The following is a 13772-nucleotide window of genomic DNA, read 5'->3' as shown; positions in this document are numbered from 1 at the left end:
GTTAGATGCAACAAAGGGAATTTCTGGTAATAGAGTCTAGCCTGCTGGGCAGGTTAACAACATCTCACAGACCAAGAAGCTTAATGTGCTGGTAACTGTCCCTGTTCTACACATACCTCTCCCACCTTCTCTCCTACTCAAAGCTAACTTTCAGCTCTCTCGTTCCCATCTCAGACCCAAGCTATTAGTGATTTTTCTTTCCACAGGTGCTGCCTGATCTGCTGAAACTTTCTAGCACTTTGTGCTTATTTCTCATGAAAGATCTGTGTTCTGTTTTTCTATTGATACTCATTCCTCATCCTAAAGGGTATTTGGCATCACATCCAGCTCAGACAGTTGCCCTGGATAAGACCACCATGGTGTTTGTCAGCCTTGGGGCATCTGTGGTTTCAGGACATGGTGCCAGACTGGAACACCTCTAAGTCAAGTCCTGTCCTTATCTGGAGAGACTAGTCACCCTGCTACACCCTTCGCTTTCTTCCACACCTCCACTGAAGCTGTGATACTAATTGCTGATCTGTACCAAGTGTCTGTCCACTTCTAATTGTTTGGACTTCTGGCTGCTAGCTCCCTCTCCCCTTCGAGCCAGACTCAGCCTCGCTTCAGGAGTCTTTATGGTTGGAATGAACATTTTTCCTTTGGGATAAAAGGATAATGCCCATTCTTTCATAATCGGTGCCAACTGAAATGCTTATTAGCATACTGCATAATGGTCATATTGCACAGCTATGCTTGTGTGATATAACTTTCAAGTCTCCATGTTGTGAAATCTGAATTAACTTAATGAGCAACGTTAACCTACTGAATGAAGGGTTTCTGAGGGCTTTTTGTTCTTCTCAGCAGACTTGATATATGATGCATTGCGCAGGTTGTGAATTACTGTCGAACCAGCACTGCATTGCATTAATGACCTATGTAAGAAAATTACATACATGTGGTGAAATGCACGCCAGCCTCTGAAAGAAATAGAAAATGACTGGTTTGAGTAAGAAAGCCTCTGAATTAAACAGCTTAAGTGAAGTCCTACATGATGGCTTCGTATCAGAATTGCCAAGTGCCACAAAGTGCACTGTGGTGACTGTGAAAATCATAGTACTTTGCTCATTAGTTAAACATTTACAGAATTAACTTAATGTATCCACTGCAAACATTAGTACTACACATTGCATCAACAATGTCATTTGCCCAGGTGAGTAGAGAAAGAAACTAGTCAACACAGATAGTAAGTAATTCACTTAAAACAAAACTTCTTGACAGTTCAATTTTGCACATTGTAACCTTGTGTGTTCAAATTGGAAAGACTTAGGGCATTTTGAATTTCATTTTCATTTTAGTATTGAAGAATGTGTTCAGAGTAGTTTTGCAACCAATTATATTATGTGATCGAGCCAAGAGCCTGAGAAGGTGGTCACACATGTGAATCACTGTTCAGAGCATGCATTAAGTATATTAGAAACTCCGTTTCTTTTAACCATTGTGGAATCAGTGGGTAGGGAAACGTGCAGAAAAGTAGAAGAGAGGATTAGCCATGATCATATTAACAGTGGGGGCAGCCTTGAGGGGGAGTATGACCTAGTCTTGTTCTTTTTGTTTTCCATTGCTTGGAATGGCAAAACACTAAAGTGGCACTGTTTACTATCAATGAAACCTTCACCATCACACTGACAGACATTTCCATGTATTTTTATAATCATAGATAATCAAGCATCCATAAATCACAAATTCCACTGTCCTTTTTCCTTTCCTGATCTAGTTCAATTACTGTCTATCATTCATTACTTGTCCTGTGACCTTCCTTTTTATTATAAAATCACACTTTGTACTGAAGCTCCATTATTTAATAACCTCTGGGGCTGTACAGTTTCTGGATCTGGACTGGTGATCAGGTTTCAAACCTCATTGAGGCAAAATGCAAGATATGGTTCAGTAAATTGGCAAAAAGAACAGCTATAAAATTTCAGCTTTATCACTAGTGTACTAGACAGAAAAGAACTTAAACACCCCACTCATTGGGCCTACACATGACTTAAGCCCACATTTTGTTATTGACTCTCATTGCCCTCTGAAGTTGTCTAACAACTGTGCAGTGTAACCCAAACTTGGGCAAAATGTAGGTGATACCTGTGATACCTACATCCTAAAATCAATTAAGAAAACAGACTTGCATTTGTATTCCCAATAAATGCAAGAAAGTTCAATGAATAATTTGTGCAACTTTTTATAACATGTGGTCAATCTTTTTAAACTCAAATTGACAATGTAAAGCTTTGGTTAGGACATTGTATCAGTTTATCCTATGCTTGCACTCAGAGGTGGCAAACCTGTGGCATGTGTGCCCAAGATGGCACGTGCAAAAAGTTTGTTGGCACGCAACATGCAGTACCATCCCTTGATTCTTTAAACTTGACCTATAATTAAAAAGATACATATTGATTATCTTTACTGCCAAATAAAGCGGCAAATGAATTTTTATAACCCGAGAGCAGAGAGATGTTTTCACAGGCAATGGCTCTTACCAGCTTGGTGCCAACTGGACAGTTGTGAGAACACGTAACTTTGGATGATGCATCTTAAAATCCTCAGACATGGTGTACAAATTGGTACTTGAATAGTAAATGGTTACAATAATAATACTATTTAGAAATAGTATTATTTTTCAATTGTATTTTTTAAATATTAATATTTTTGAAAAGGTTTTCTAAAATGCTTCATTTATTTCAATCTGTCTCTGCTATACTTTTTTATAGTAAAATAATTAATACACATAAATAAGCAACAGGACTCGTCCTTTCCCCTTTAAAAAAAAAAGTCCATACTTAACATTTCTAATTCATTAATCCATGATAATCTCTGCTCAAAACTTTCATGGCACACAAGAGAATTTTTAGAGGATTATCGCCAAATTGAGTGGACACTCTCAAAAAGGTTTTCCACCCTGTTGTATACATTATCATAGCAAACTGATAAAGCATTTGAGAAGCCTGCATTCAGTGTCCTTCACAGTGCTTGGGGTTCCTGAAACTCTATTCCTGTTCTTTCTCTCAGCCACAGAACATTTTGCTTACTAATTGCAATCCACTGGGCAACATTCGGATCGTTGACTTTGGCCTGTCCAGGAGGGTCGATAGCATTGAAGAGATCAGGGAAATTACTGGGACTCCAGAATATGTAGGTAAGTATTCAGCCATAGCAACTTTCCCTCAAAGACATTTCCTGAATTATTTTAATGACTAATATTATTGGCAGTCTGTTTTTGATCAGTTTAGAATATTCTGTAAAGAATTAAATAATCTATTTTCCTTAGTGAATTTTGTGATGATTCCGAATTACAGTAAAAGTCTAATAATTAGCTATCCAGAATCCCAATGTTTCAGCATCTGACTCACCAGATACCGATTCCCATGTTCCCTTTTAACTCATTGGAGCCAATGGAAAATATTATCCTATTGTATAATGTTTAAAGAGAGAATTAAGTGAATAACATTCAATAGTGCAGAAAAGCTGTACAGCCCAACCAAAGTCTGAGGTATCCCAGATGAAGGGGAGTTCTAATGTACATTTTTTTGAAGTATATAAACTTCCCTAAAGACATTGCCTAAGAACTCTTCTCTAGTCAGCAATGCTAAATGCACTATGTACTCAGTTTTTGAATTTTGAAAGCTGAGTACAAGCTGCTACAGCAACTACCTACCAAAATGATTTTTAAAAATAATTCATATGTAGATGCAGCTGATTTTAGTAATTCTTAAAATACTAAACTGAAGATAAAATTGGCTCTACTGCAAAACCATTTTGCACAAGGGGCGAAACCACTTTACCTGCAGTAGTTACAGAATCAATGCACAAGCAACAGAAAATTGACAAGCAATCAAGTGTCTAATCCTCTTTCCTCTTTTTTCCATTAATTCCACCAGCTCCTGAAATACTAAATTATGAAGCAATCAGCACAGCAACGGATATGTGGTAAGAGCACAATTTTTCCTGGGTTGGCGACGGAAGATTTTAACAGTGAACTCTTATTGGATATGAATGTTGGAAAGTTATTGGCAGATTGTGCTCAGTTTTCAGTTATGAATTGTCAGCTTCTGAAGCTGCATTATATAATATTTAAATATGTATTAAAAAAAATCAAAAAGGTAGAATGTATCTGTGGAAGCGTACCATAAGCGAAGGTCATAAAGTTATCAGGCCCTTCGATCCAACCCATCCATGCTGACCAAGATGTCTATCTGAGCTAGTCCCATTTTCTTGCATTTGAATCATATCCTAAATCTTTTCTATCCATGCATCTGTCCAAATGTCTTTTAAATGTTGTAATTTTACCCACCTCTATACTTTCTTCTAGCAGCTCATTTCATGTATCCATCACCCTCTGTTTGAACAAGTTTCTCCTCTAGACTTTAAAATCTTTCCCTACTCATACATTTATTATCAATGTATGTGTGTGTTACTATATACTACCTTGAGATTCACTATCTTGCAGGCACTTAAAGGAAAATAAAAAAAAATACAATAAAATTTATGAAAAACTACAAATAACATAGATTAACAAACAACCAATGTGCAAAAGACAAGTCGTGGAAATAACAAGTGTAAATTAATAATACTGAGTTGCAGGGTCCTTGAAAGTGAGTCTATAGGTTGTGGCGTCAGTTCAGCATCGGGGTGAGAGCAGTTATTCACACTAGTTCAGGAGCCTGACAATTGCTGAACCTGGTGTTATGGGATCTAAGGCTCCTGTACTTCCTGGTACAAGTCAAAATAATTTGTACATGAACGACATGATGTCCCACTCTTCTACTCAATGCCCTGATTGATAAGGGCAAGTGTGCAAATGCCTCCTTCACCACCCTGTAGCTGTGTCAATGCTTTTAGTGAACTAAGTGCATGTAACCCTCAGTCTCTCTGTTTTACTACATTGTCCAAGGTTCTTAGTACAAACTAGCTTCAGAAACTGCAGGGCCATGGTTTCCACACCAACTCCTCTCAGTAAAGAAATCAATATCATTCAAACAGTCCCAATATAATTGTCCCTGGAATTTAACTATTTCTCTAAATTCCTGCTAGCAGATAAAAATGATGGGTGGAACTACAGGATAAGGTGTGAAAGGGAGAAGCTTCTGCTACTTCTCCAGAGTTTCCACAGAACTTTGGATGTAAGCCTGGATTTAACATTAGTTCTCTGGAAATTACCAAACAATGTTACACTTCAAGGATTTAACACATGAATGTCATTGTGGTTACTGGCAAAGTCATTGAGGTTTGATTCATACTCGAATGCAGAATAGCAACATTCCTTTAATTCTGTTTTCTATTGCTTTCCCAGGAGTATTGGCGTGCTGGTGTATGTCATGCTAACAGGAGTTTCACCTTTCCTTGGAGATGACAAACAGACCACATTCCTCAACATTTCCAAAGTGGATATTGACTATTCAGAGGATATCTTTGAAGGCATCTCTGATTTAGCGATAGATTTCATTCAATCTCTCCTTATTAAAGACCCCAGGTAAGCTTTAAGGCATAAGACCATAGGGTATAAGAGCAGAATTAGGCCATTTGGCCTATTAAGTCTGCTCCGCCATTCCATCATGGCTGATTTATTATCCCTCTCAACTCCGTTCTCCTGCCTTCTCAGCGTAACTTACGACACCCTATCTAACCCAGAACCTATCAACCTCTGCTTTAAATATACTCAATGACTTGGTCTTCACAACCATCCATGCAAAGAATTCACAAACTCACCACCCTCTGGCTAAAGAAATTCCTTCTCATCTCTGTTCTAAATGGATGTCCCTCTATTCTGAGGCTGTGCCCTCTGGTCCTAGACTTACCCACTAAAGGAAACACCCTCTCCACATTCACTCTGTCTAGGCCTTTCAATATTTGATTGGTTTCAGTCAGATTTCCCCTTTCATTCTTCGGAACTCCAGTGAGTACAGGCCCAGAGCAATCAAACACTTCTCATACATTAATCCTTTTATTCCCCGAAAAATTCTCATGAACCTCTTCTAGACTCTCTCTAATGGCAGCACATATTATTTTTAGATTAAGGGCTCAAAACTGCTCACAATACTCCAAGTGCAGTCTGACCAATGCATTATAAAGCCTCGGTCTCACATCTTTGCACTAGTCCTCTCAAAAAGAATGCTAACATTGTATTTGCCTCCCTTGCCTTTGACTCAACCTGCAAATTAACCTTTAGGAAATCCTGCACAAGGATCGTTGTGCATGAAAATCCCAGGAGATCAGCAGTATCTGAGATACTCAATCCACCCCATCTGGCATCAATAATCATTCCTGGTCAAAGTTACTCAGATCTCATTTCTTCCCCATTCTGATGTTTGGTCTAAACAACAACTGAACCCCTTGACCATGTCTGCATGCTTTTATGCATTGAGTCGCTGACACATGATTGGCTGATTAGATATTTGTATTAACAAGCAGGTTTACCTAATAAATTAGCCATTGAATATATGTCAGAATGGAGAAGTTGTATTCACTGTCACTAAAGGCAACTCTTCAGGAGCACATTCCAAACTTAAGACCCTTACCATCTTGAACAGAAGAGCTAGTCCATGAGAGTACCACCACCTACAAGCATCCCATCAAGTCACACACTATCCAGATTTCATTATCACTGGTTCTAAATTCAGCCTCCTGTTAAAAAAGGAAATGCCCTTTGAGCAAAAGATAATACTTTGACTGCTTGATACATTTTTGTGAAATGCTTTCTAATGCTGTTGATTCAGAAGACATTCATTAGAACAGCAAAGAGTACAACCATTATGCAAATCTTTAAGCACTATAACCTCAGCTTCCATAAACACAAGAGACTTTGCAAATGCTGGAAATCTAGAGTAGCGGAAAGAAATAAACAGTTGACGTTTCGGACGAAGATTCGTCACCAGGACTGAAAAGGAAGTGGGAAGAAGCCTGATTAAGAAGGTGGGGGGGGGGGGAGGGAACTCAGCTTCTGTATTTTGAATGTTTGTGTTATAGTAAATCCATTTCTCACTATAATATGTTCAGCTTTGGGAACCACAATCCAAAATAAATTTTAGGTTGATAGATGTTATGATTTTAGTTCAGGAACATAATTTTTAAATGATGTTTGGATTTCAACATTGCATTAATAATTCTCTTTTGTTATGGAAGGAAAAGAGCAAAGGCTGAACAGTGTCTCAAACACCCCTGGCTTTCTCCTGAAGTAGAGGTGAAAAAACCCATAACCGAGTCGGAGGAGGAACAATCAGAGTCTGAACCGAACAGCCCTGATTCGGAAGAACTGGTACTAATGGCGTCCTACACACTGTGCCAGCCTTTAGACAAAGACGTTGAGCGGACAACAGTGCACAAACAGTTCAAATTCAAGGAACCCTTCACAACGTTGCGGGATTTTCTGAGTGCTTGATGTGCGTTGGACTGCTAACATGCTAGTCTCAATCTAGCTGCACAGAGCACCACATTTGCCTGTTGCTCAGAGTGCCACATGGCTGAATGCTCTGTAGGCTTTCATTATCTTGGACAATTAACTTTTTATTGGGCACAAGCCTGGTGTAATATAGAATGAATAGCCTGAATTGAGCACATGGTTTTAAGGTAAAAAGTATAACCTTTTTCTAGGGAAATGGTGCCTTCCCAAGCCTAGTGATTAAGCTGAGAGATTGGTATAGGGAAATCCTAGCTAAAGCCATAGCACCTTTACCGATTGGATGTATGAATTCAATGTCATGCCCTTACCTACCGTTGCTAGGTAACTAGCTGCAGTGGTTGAGTTACAGAAGATCTTTGCCAGAAGTGGAGCAGGCCAACATTGGGTTAGCTTTTTCACTGTCTCCTGGCACTTAGATCCTGTCAATCAATAGATTTTATTGAACAAAACGGCACTTCTCAATTCAGCAAAAGCAAATCTTGCATTAAGTTTGAGTGCAATTTGACTATTTGGTGGAAGGTGCCTCCATTTACATTGTAACTGGAGAATGCAGTTTATGCTAACGAGCAAAAGCTCCAACAATCCCTACGGCACCTCATTTTCCAGGCCTGTTTTATACTTGCCTTCTTCCTAAATAGAAAGGGAAATAATGTGTGGTATTTAAAACTGCTTTTTTTTTAAAACAAGACCAGCAAAGTTTGGATTTGATGTAAAAATATCAGTTTCTACTAGGTACGCTGCTGTTTATAATTTCAAGCTGCATGCTTTGTGCAGTATTCAGTTTTTCAGTTCACATTAAATTCCGTTCCATATAAAACCTGATTTCCCCTGTTCCTGCAATTATAAAATACAGAACCATAGCTCTTTTTATTAAATTAGGAAGGAATTCTAAGAGATCCAAAGTAAGATCGGTGGGTCTAAAATTCAAGTAATAAAGTGAAACAATAATAATGCTATGCAAATTTCCTTGTAAAGCTATACATTGGAATGTGTGGAGCTGCAATGAAATAATGGCACATAAAGCATTAGTGCACATGTGATTGTCTTTTTCAGGCCTAGGGAAAAGGTGTGCCTTTTTACTCTTATTTATTGTATCTTGTTGGTTGAAAAAGAACCATTATTGAAAGATTTTTTTGGCAGGGAATAGAATATTTTCTTTTTTTAAAGAATATTCCAGAAATATTGGCTTTGTTATTCTAGGAATCTGACATTTATCCTGGTTATTAACTTGTGGCTCACTTCTTCCTATTATCAATTTTGGAGCCCTGTGACAGTGAGGCATGCATCAGGCGTTCGCGCGGTTTTTTAGATTGTTAAGCATCACTTTAAACTGAGTATTCAATGGCTGGGCTAGAAGGGTTTTACTGAGCACCTATGGGGCCTATGTAATAGACACATAAATTGTCACTTTACTTTTATCACTGAAGCTAGATAAAATACTCATGAGTAAGTCGCTGTAGGATAGATAGCAAGAGATCCACTTTGTAGCATGGACCACCTAAGTTTTAAGCAAATGAATGAGTCACAGTTATAAGAGTGGGCCAATAATGTACAGTTGCTCACTTTGAGGAATAATTATTCAGCAGTTAAGGTGTCAACAGCAATGCTTTCCGGGTATTGTTTTATTTTGACCTCATTTACACATTCAAAGTGAGGAGGGAGGAGTGGATGGACATTTTTTTAAGAAACATCTTTTTCAACAATTAAACAGTCAGTATTTTCTGCATGATTTTTCCCGTAACAAACAGACTGCAAAAAAAAAGTGTTGAGACATTGATTGCATATTTACATTGCACAGAGGACTTTGCCACATGGCTGACAGGAAATCTGCCACAAAGCACAAGTGAGAAGTCTTTCATTCAACTTTCCTGTTGTACATCAGAACTGAAATATTTGAAATAGAGATATGGAATTTTGTATTGTATTCTATTTTCAATGGTTGAATAGAATCATCAACGTATTTAGACATTCTTCAGGCAGAGACCATTAGGCCAATTGTGTCAACTGCATTGAACTGATCAGGATGCATTCTGTTTGAAGTTTTGCGTGACTGCCTTAAAGTAATTTGATGACTAATCAGTACAATTGCAGGAGTTTTCTGCATTGGCCAACTTCCGACAGATCACATCCCCTTATTTGCCAGAAAACAGAAGCAACAAGCAGATTCTCTGCAGAACTGGTGTGTGAAATGAAAGGTCCGGGTATTGCTTTAGTGCCTCTCTGTCTCAATGCCACACAGACAATTTTAGGATTGAATTACTCATAGATAAAGCTTTCACAGGATATTAAAATGTATTGTTATTGACTGAATACAATAGTTGTACAATAAATTTATTTGTATCAAGAAAAGCACCTGCAATATTGGTAAAAACTATTTTTGGGGGAGGGGTGGGGTTTGCTTATGTTTTAAGAAAACTGCCAAAACCAATTGTTTATTGATGCCACTTAATTTGTTGAAGGCAGTACCTTTTGTTATTCCAATAGTCATTATTCTGTTTATTTTAAATGGATTAATGATAAAGTAGCAAATATGTCTTCTATCAGAAGTGATGTTAATGTGGCTTCAGAGATATTATCTGAATCTTGTTATCATATGGACACTTAACACAATTGTATTGAATGCAGTCAGTTGGATGGTTTAAAAAATGTTCAGCTTCCAACAGCAAAGAAAACCAATTATGTTACCAAGAGCAGAAGAATAGGCAAGATCTGTTAAATGTGTTGTGTCTGTTGATTACAGCAGCATGTGGTTCAGAGAAGTCAAGAAAAGATGTGTTAAAATGAACAATATATAAACCATCTGAAATCACCAAAAGGAGGACCAGTTTGGGGTTAAGAAGGCCAGCAATGATTGTTGCATCCTTTGTTTGAGTAATCGGATTAGAAGAAAGTATTCCTTCTGTCATGAAACAATTGTAGCTTGTTTCTTCTGTAATGGAAAAAGTGTAAAATTTATGTAGAACAATCAGATTAACAAGTATAAAGTTGACAATTAACTACTGAAATTCTATAGGATGGTTGGCAATTCCTGGGCATAGAAGGTTTGTTGGACCAAATCATTAAACTATAATAATTGTATTATTTCCTTTTAAAATACTGTCAACTTTGTTATCAGCACCTCCACAAATAATATAATGTACAATATGTTTATGCAATAGTTGTGATAGCCAAAACTGATGACAAAGGTACTGTTTAATGTTTTTCATGTAATGTGTTGACTTTTTTTACAATAAAATAGTATTAAAGTCCATTAGCTTATTTTCAGTTTTATGAAAATCAGTTTCCAAAGCTATTATGAATAATACCAAGACAATTTGCAAAAATTAGACTTATCTCCTGAACTATGGAAAATTAAAATGATGATCAGTTGTTTAAATCTAAAAGATTTTGTAGCATAGTTTTAAAAAATCATCCTCTAGTAGGAGAGGGGGTCCATAATAAAGGAGAAAAGTATCTTCACACAAGGGGTTTCAGAAATTTGAAATGCCTATGATCAGGGTTATTGAAGTTGTATCATTTGAACATTTCAAAATTGACCTTTTTGATACTTGTATTTGAATGAATGTATTGTGCTTCAGAACTCGGGTAATATGGTATTGGGCTCCATCAGACATTAGCCCACTTCTTTGCCATTCAATTAGATAATAGCCTACTCTAATCCTGCTTTGCCTTTAGTGCAAAAACAGGGTTTTGGAATAGAGAAAAATATCAGCCCACTGTGTCCCTTGCCAGTCAGCAAGTACAAATTCACCAACCCTTGATCTGTAGCCTTCTCCGTCTTGGCAATTCACCTGCTCATGCCTTAAACATAAAAGCGTTTGTACCACAATCCACATCAGCGGATCGCTCCAGATTGCAACCAGCTTTGGGTCAAAAAGATCTTCCCCAGATCCCCTCACCTGCTCCTACTCCTATTATGTTTTATGTAAGACTCAGTCTGTTTCTTTGGAAGGAAGTAAAAAATCCCATGGCATAAATTTCAAAAATATCAGGGGATTTAACCTGTATCCCTCAACTAACACTATCAATGCAGATTATCTGATCATTATACAATTCTTCTTGGAGCTTGCTTTAAACAAACAGATCTGGATAATGGTGGCCATCGAAATATAATGAATGCTTGTTGGCATCTTCTGAATGTTAAGTCAGCTTTGAGTGAGCTATGCCCACAGACTGCCAACTGGACAGAGACTCCTGCCCCAGAGCCTGGAGTCTGGCCCATGCAGGCCTCTCTTAACAGTTCTCCTTACATGGCAACATCCCATGGCAACAACCCATATTTCCCTCCTCAATTCTCATTCCTCACACAACATTCCAATTATACAATATCCCTTTGTTGATAAGTCCAGCCTCTCTTCTACCATCACTAATCACCGGAAAACAAGTATTCCCCAACCCTCCAATCGATGTCCCCCAGATATGCTCAATTTCATACAGTCACCAACCTAGCATGTAAAGGAAGGGTCCTCTCCTACACAAGGTGAATTCAACACCATGTGCCCCAGGACAACTGAATCTCCAAGCAGCAGCCCCACTGTTACTGTGCCATGAACTGTTTAACATGTTTTAGCTGGGGCAGAGGGAATTCTATGCCAATCCTCTTACCTTCAAATTCAACAATGAGCTTTTATTTCTTTTTTCTTTTTCAAATGCCTGCAAGAAGATTAATCTCATGGTTCTATATGGTAACATATATGTACTTTGATAATAAATTTACTTGGAAATTTATTTTTTTGATACCACCTTCTTCCCGGGACGAAGGCAAAGCTGCTTCTGAATTTGCACAAGCACTGAAATTCCCTTTTTAAAGACATTGGGCTAGTAATCCCATTCAGCAGCACTGTGTTTATGTCTGTTACAAAACGGACATGGGAAGTTACCACATGGATTGCAATATCCCGTGCAGGATAAGTGCAATGGATTGCAACCCACGCCCACAAGCACAACAAGCTGTATCTTTCATTGATGCTTTTGTGTCCGTTGACTACACCAGCTGCACAAATGCACACCAGCCCTCACATCAAAACAAGCCTGCTTAATGCATCTCTAGCACAATAGATTTTTGCACCGATGGGCTTTTAATGCAACATTCCTTAGCACCATTTATTTGCCTTCTTTCCCAAGCAAGAATTTTTAGATCCTCACAGATTTGCAATGTTATTTTCATGTCACAGTAAACACTCAGCAACACCAAGAGCAAACAATGGAGCAGCATTCCCAGGAGAAGCCTGACCTTAGCTTTCAGTAATGTGTCTGAGTGAGCTCAAAACACCAGGACGTGATGCAGAAAAGTCCAACAATATCACAGAAATAGATCCTTGTCAATGCTGAAATCTTGAAATAAGGAAAAAAAAATGCTGGAAGCGTTCAACATGTCAATCAGCAACACTGAAGACAACTTCTTAGCTCAATGACAATGACTCGGGGGAGACAGAAGATCTACGTTGTGTGCCCAGGGAGCCGAGATCTTTGGGCACAGAGCTTGAAAAATGTAACAGACTTTTAACATCGTAAAGCAGAGAGTTGTTTGTTATGTCTCCCCTCTCGCTGTGAAACGGAGACATGTCTTTCTCCATTATTAGGGAGAGAGAGAGCCTGCAGTATGCCGAATACCGGGTGAACAATGTAGTCTTTGGAGTAACTGCAAATCTGTTGTTTTGCTCACGCTTGAGGGCTCGGTGGCGTGTGCCGATGCTTTTTTTGCCAGTGGTGGGGGGGATCATTGCTTGCTGCCGCATACACGTGGGAGGGTGGGGAGCTGGGGGTACTTTGGGGTTCTAACATTGAAATGTCGTTCATTCTTTGGGGCACTGCTCTCTTTTTGTGGGTGGTTACGAAGAAAAAACATTTTAAGATGTATATTGTATACATTTCTCTGACATCAAATGTACCTTTGAAACCTTTTTAGTAAGTTCAACAATTTCTACCTTAAACCTCCTCCGGACCAGTCTTCTATAGGCTTACTCTCCAATTTCATCTGGTTTCACTGTGCACTTTCATCTTTTTTGCCTTCCACCCAACCATAACATTTCTCTGCCTTTTAGCATTACCCAGTTCTGATAGAAGTCTGAACATTTAACCGTTTCTCACTCCACAAATGCCATCTCACCTCTGACACATCCAGTATTTTCTGTTTTTGATCAGTTAGCTTCACCCTCATAAGTGGTCTGCCAATCATTTAATAGGACTTGTTTGCTCATGTTTAAAAACTAAACCCAGCTATATGAACATTGAAAAAGCAAAGACTAGAAGAGCAGCAAGAATTGGCCCAGGTTGCCTTTGCTCACTGGAAGAATGGAGGCTACAGAATGGAACTTGGGGATTAGTCAGCCTGCTCCCC

General features: G+C 38.4%; 1 protein-coding gene across 1 annotated transcript in view; it reads left to right on the top strand.

Annotated features, from left to right (window-relative positions):
- LOC134340149 (serine/threonine-protein kinase 17A-like) overlaps positions 1-10672 on the top strand; it is a 58228-nt gene extending 47556 nt beyond the window's left edge. Inside the window, exons 4-7 of the mRNA XM_063037052.1 lie at positions 3046-3172; positions 3915-3963; positions 5327-5506; positions 7156-10672. Of these exons, the coding sequence (XP_062893122.1) occupies positions 3046-3172; positions 3915-3963; positions 5327-5506; positions 7156-7411 (612 nt within the window). The 3' untranslated portion in view covers positions 7412-10672. The remainder of the gene's footprint in view (positions 1-3045; positions 3173-3914; positions 3964-5326; positions 5507-7155) is intronic.
- The last annotated feature ends 3100 nt before the right edge of the window (positions 10673-13772 follow it).

Source organism: Mobula hypostoma, chromosome X1 (assembly GCF_963921235.1).
Source record: "Mobula hypostoma chromosome X1, sMobHyp1.1, whole genome shotgun sequence".
Classification (NCBI taxonomy): Eukaryota; Metazoa; Chordata; class Chondrichthyes; order Myliobatiformes; family Myliobatidae; genus Mobula; species Mobula hypostoma.
Note: the sequence above shows the minus strand (reverse complement) of the source record. Positions and strands in the feature narration are given on the sequence as shown.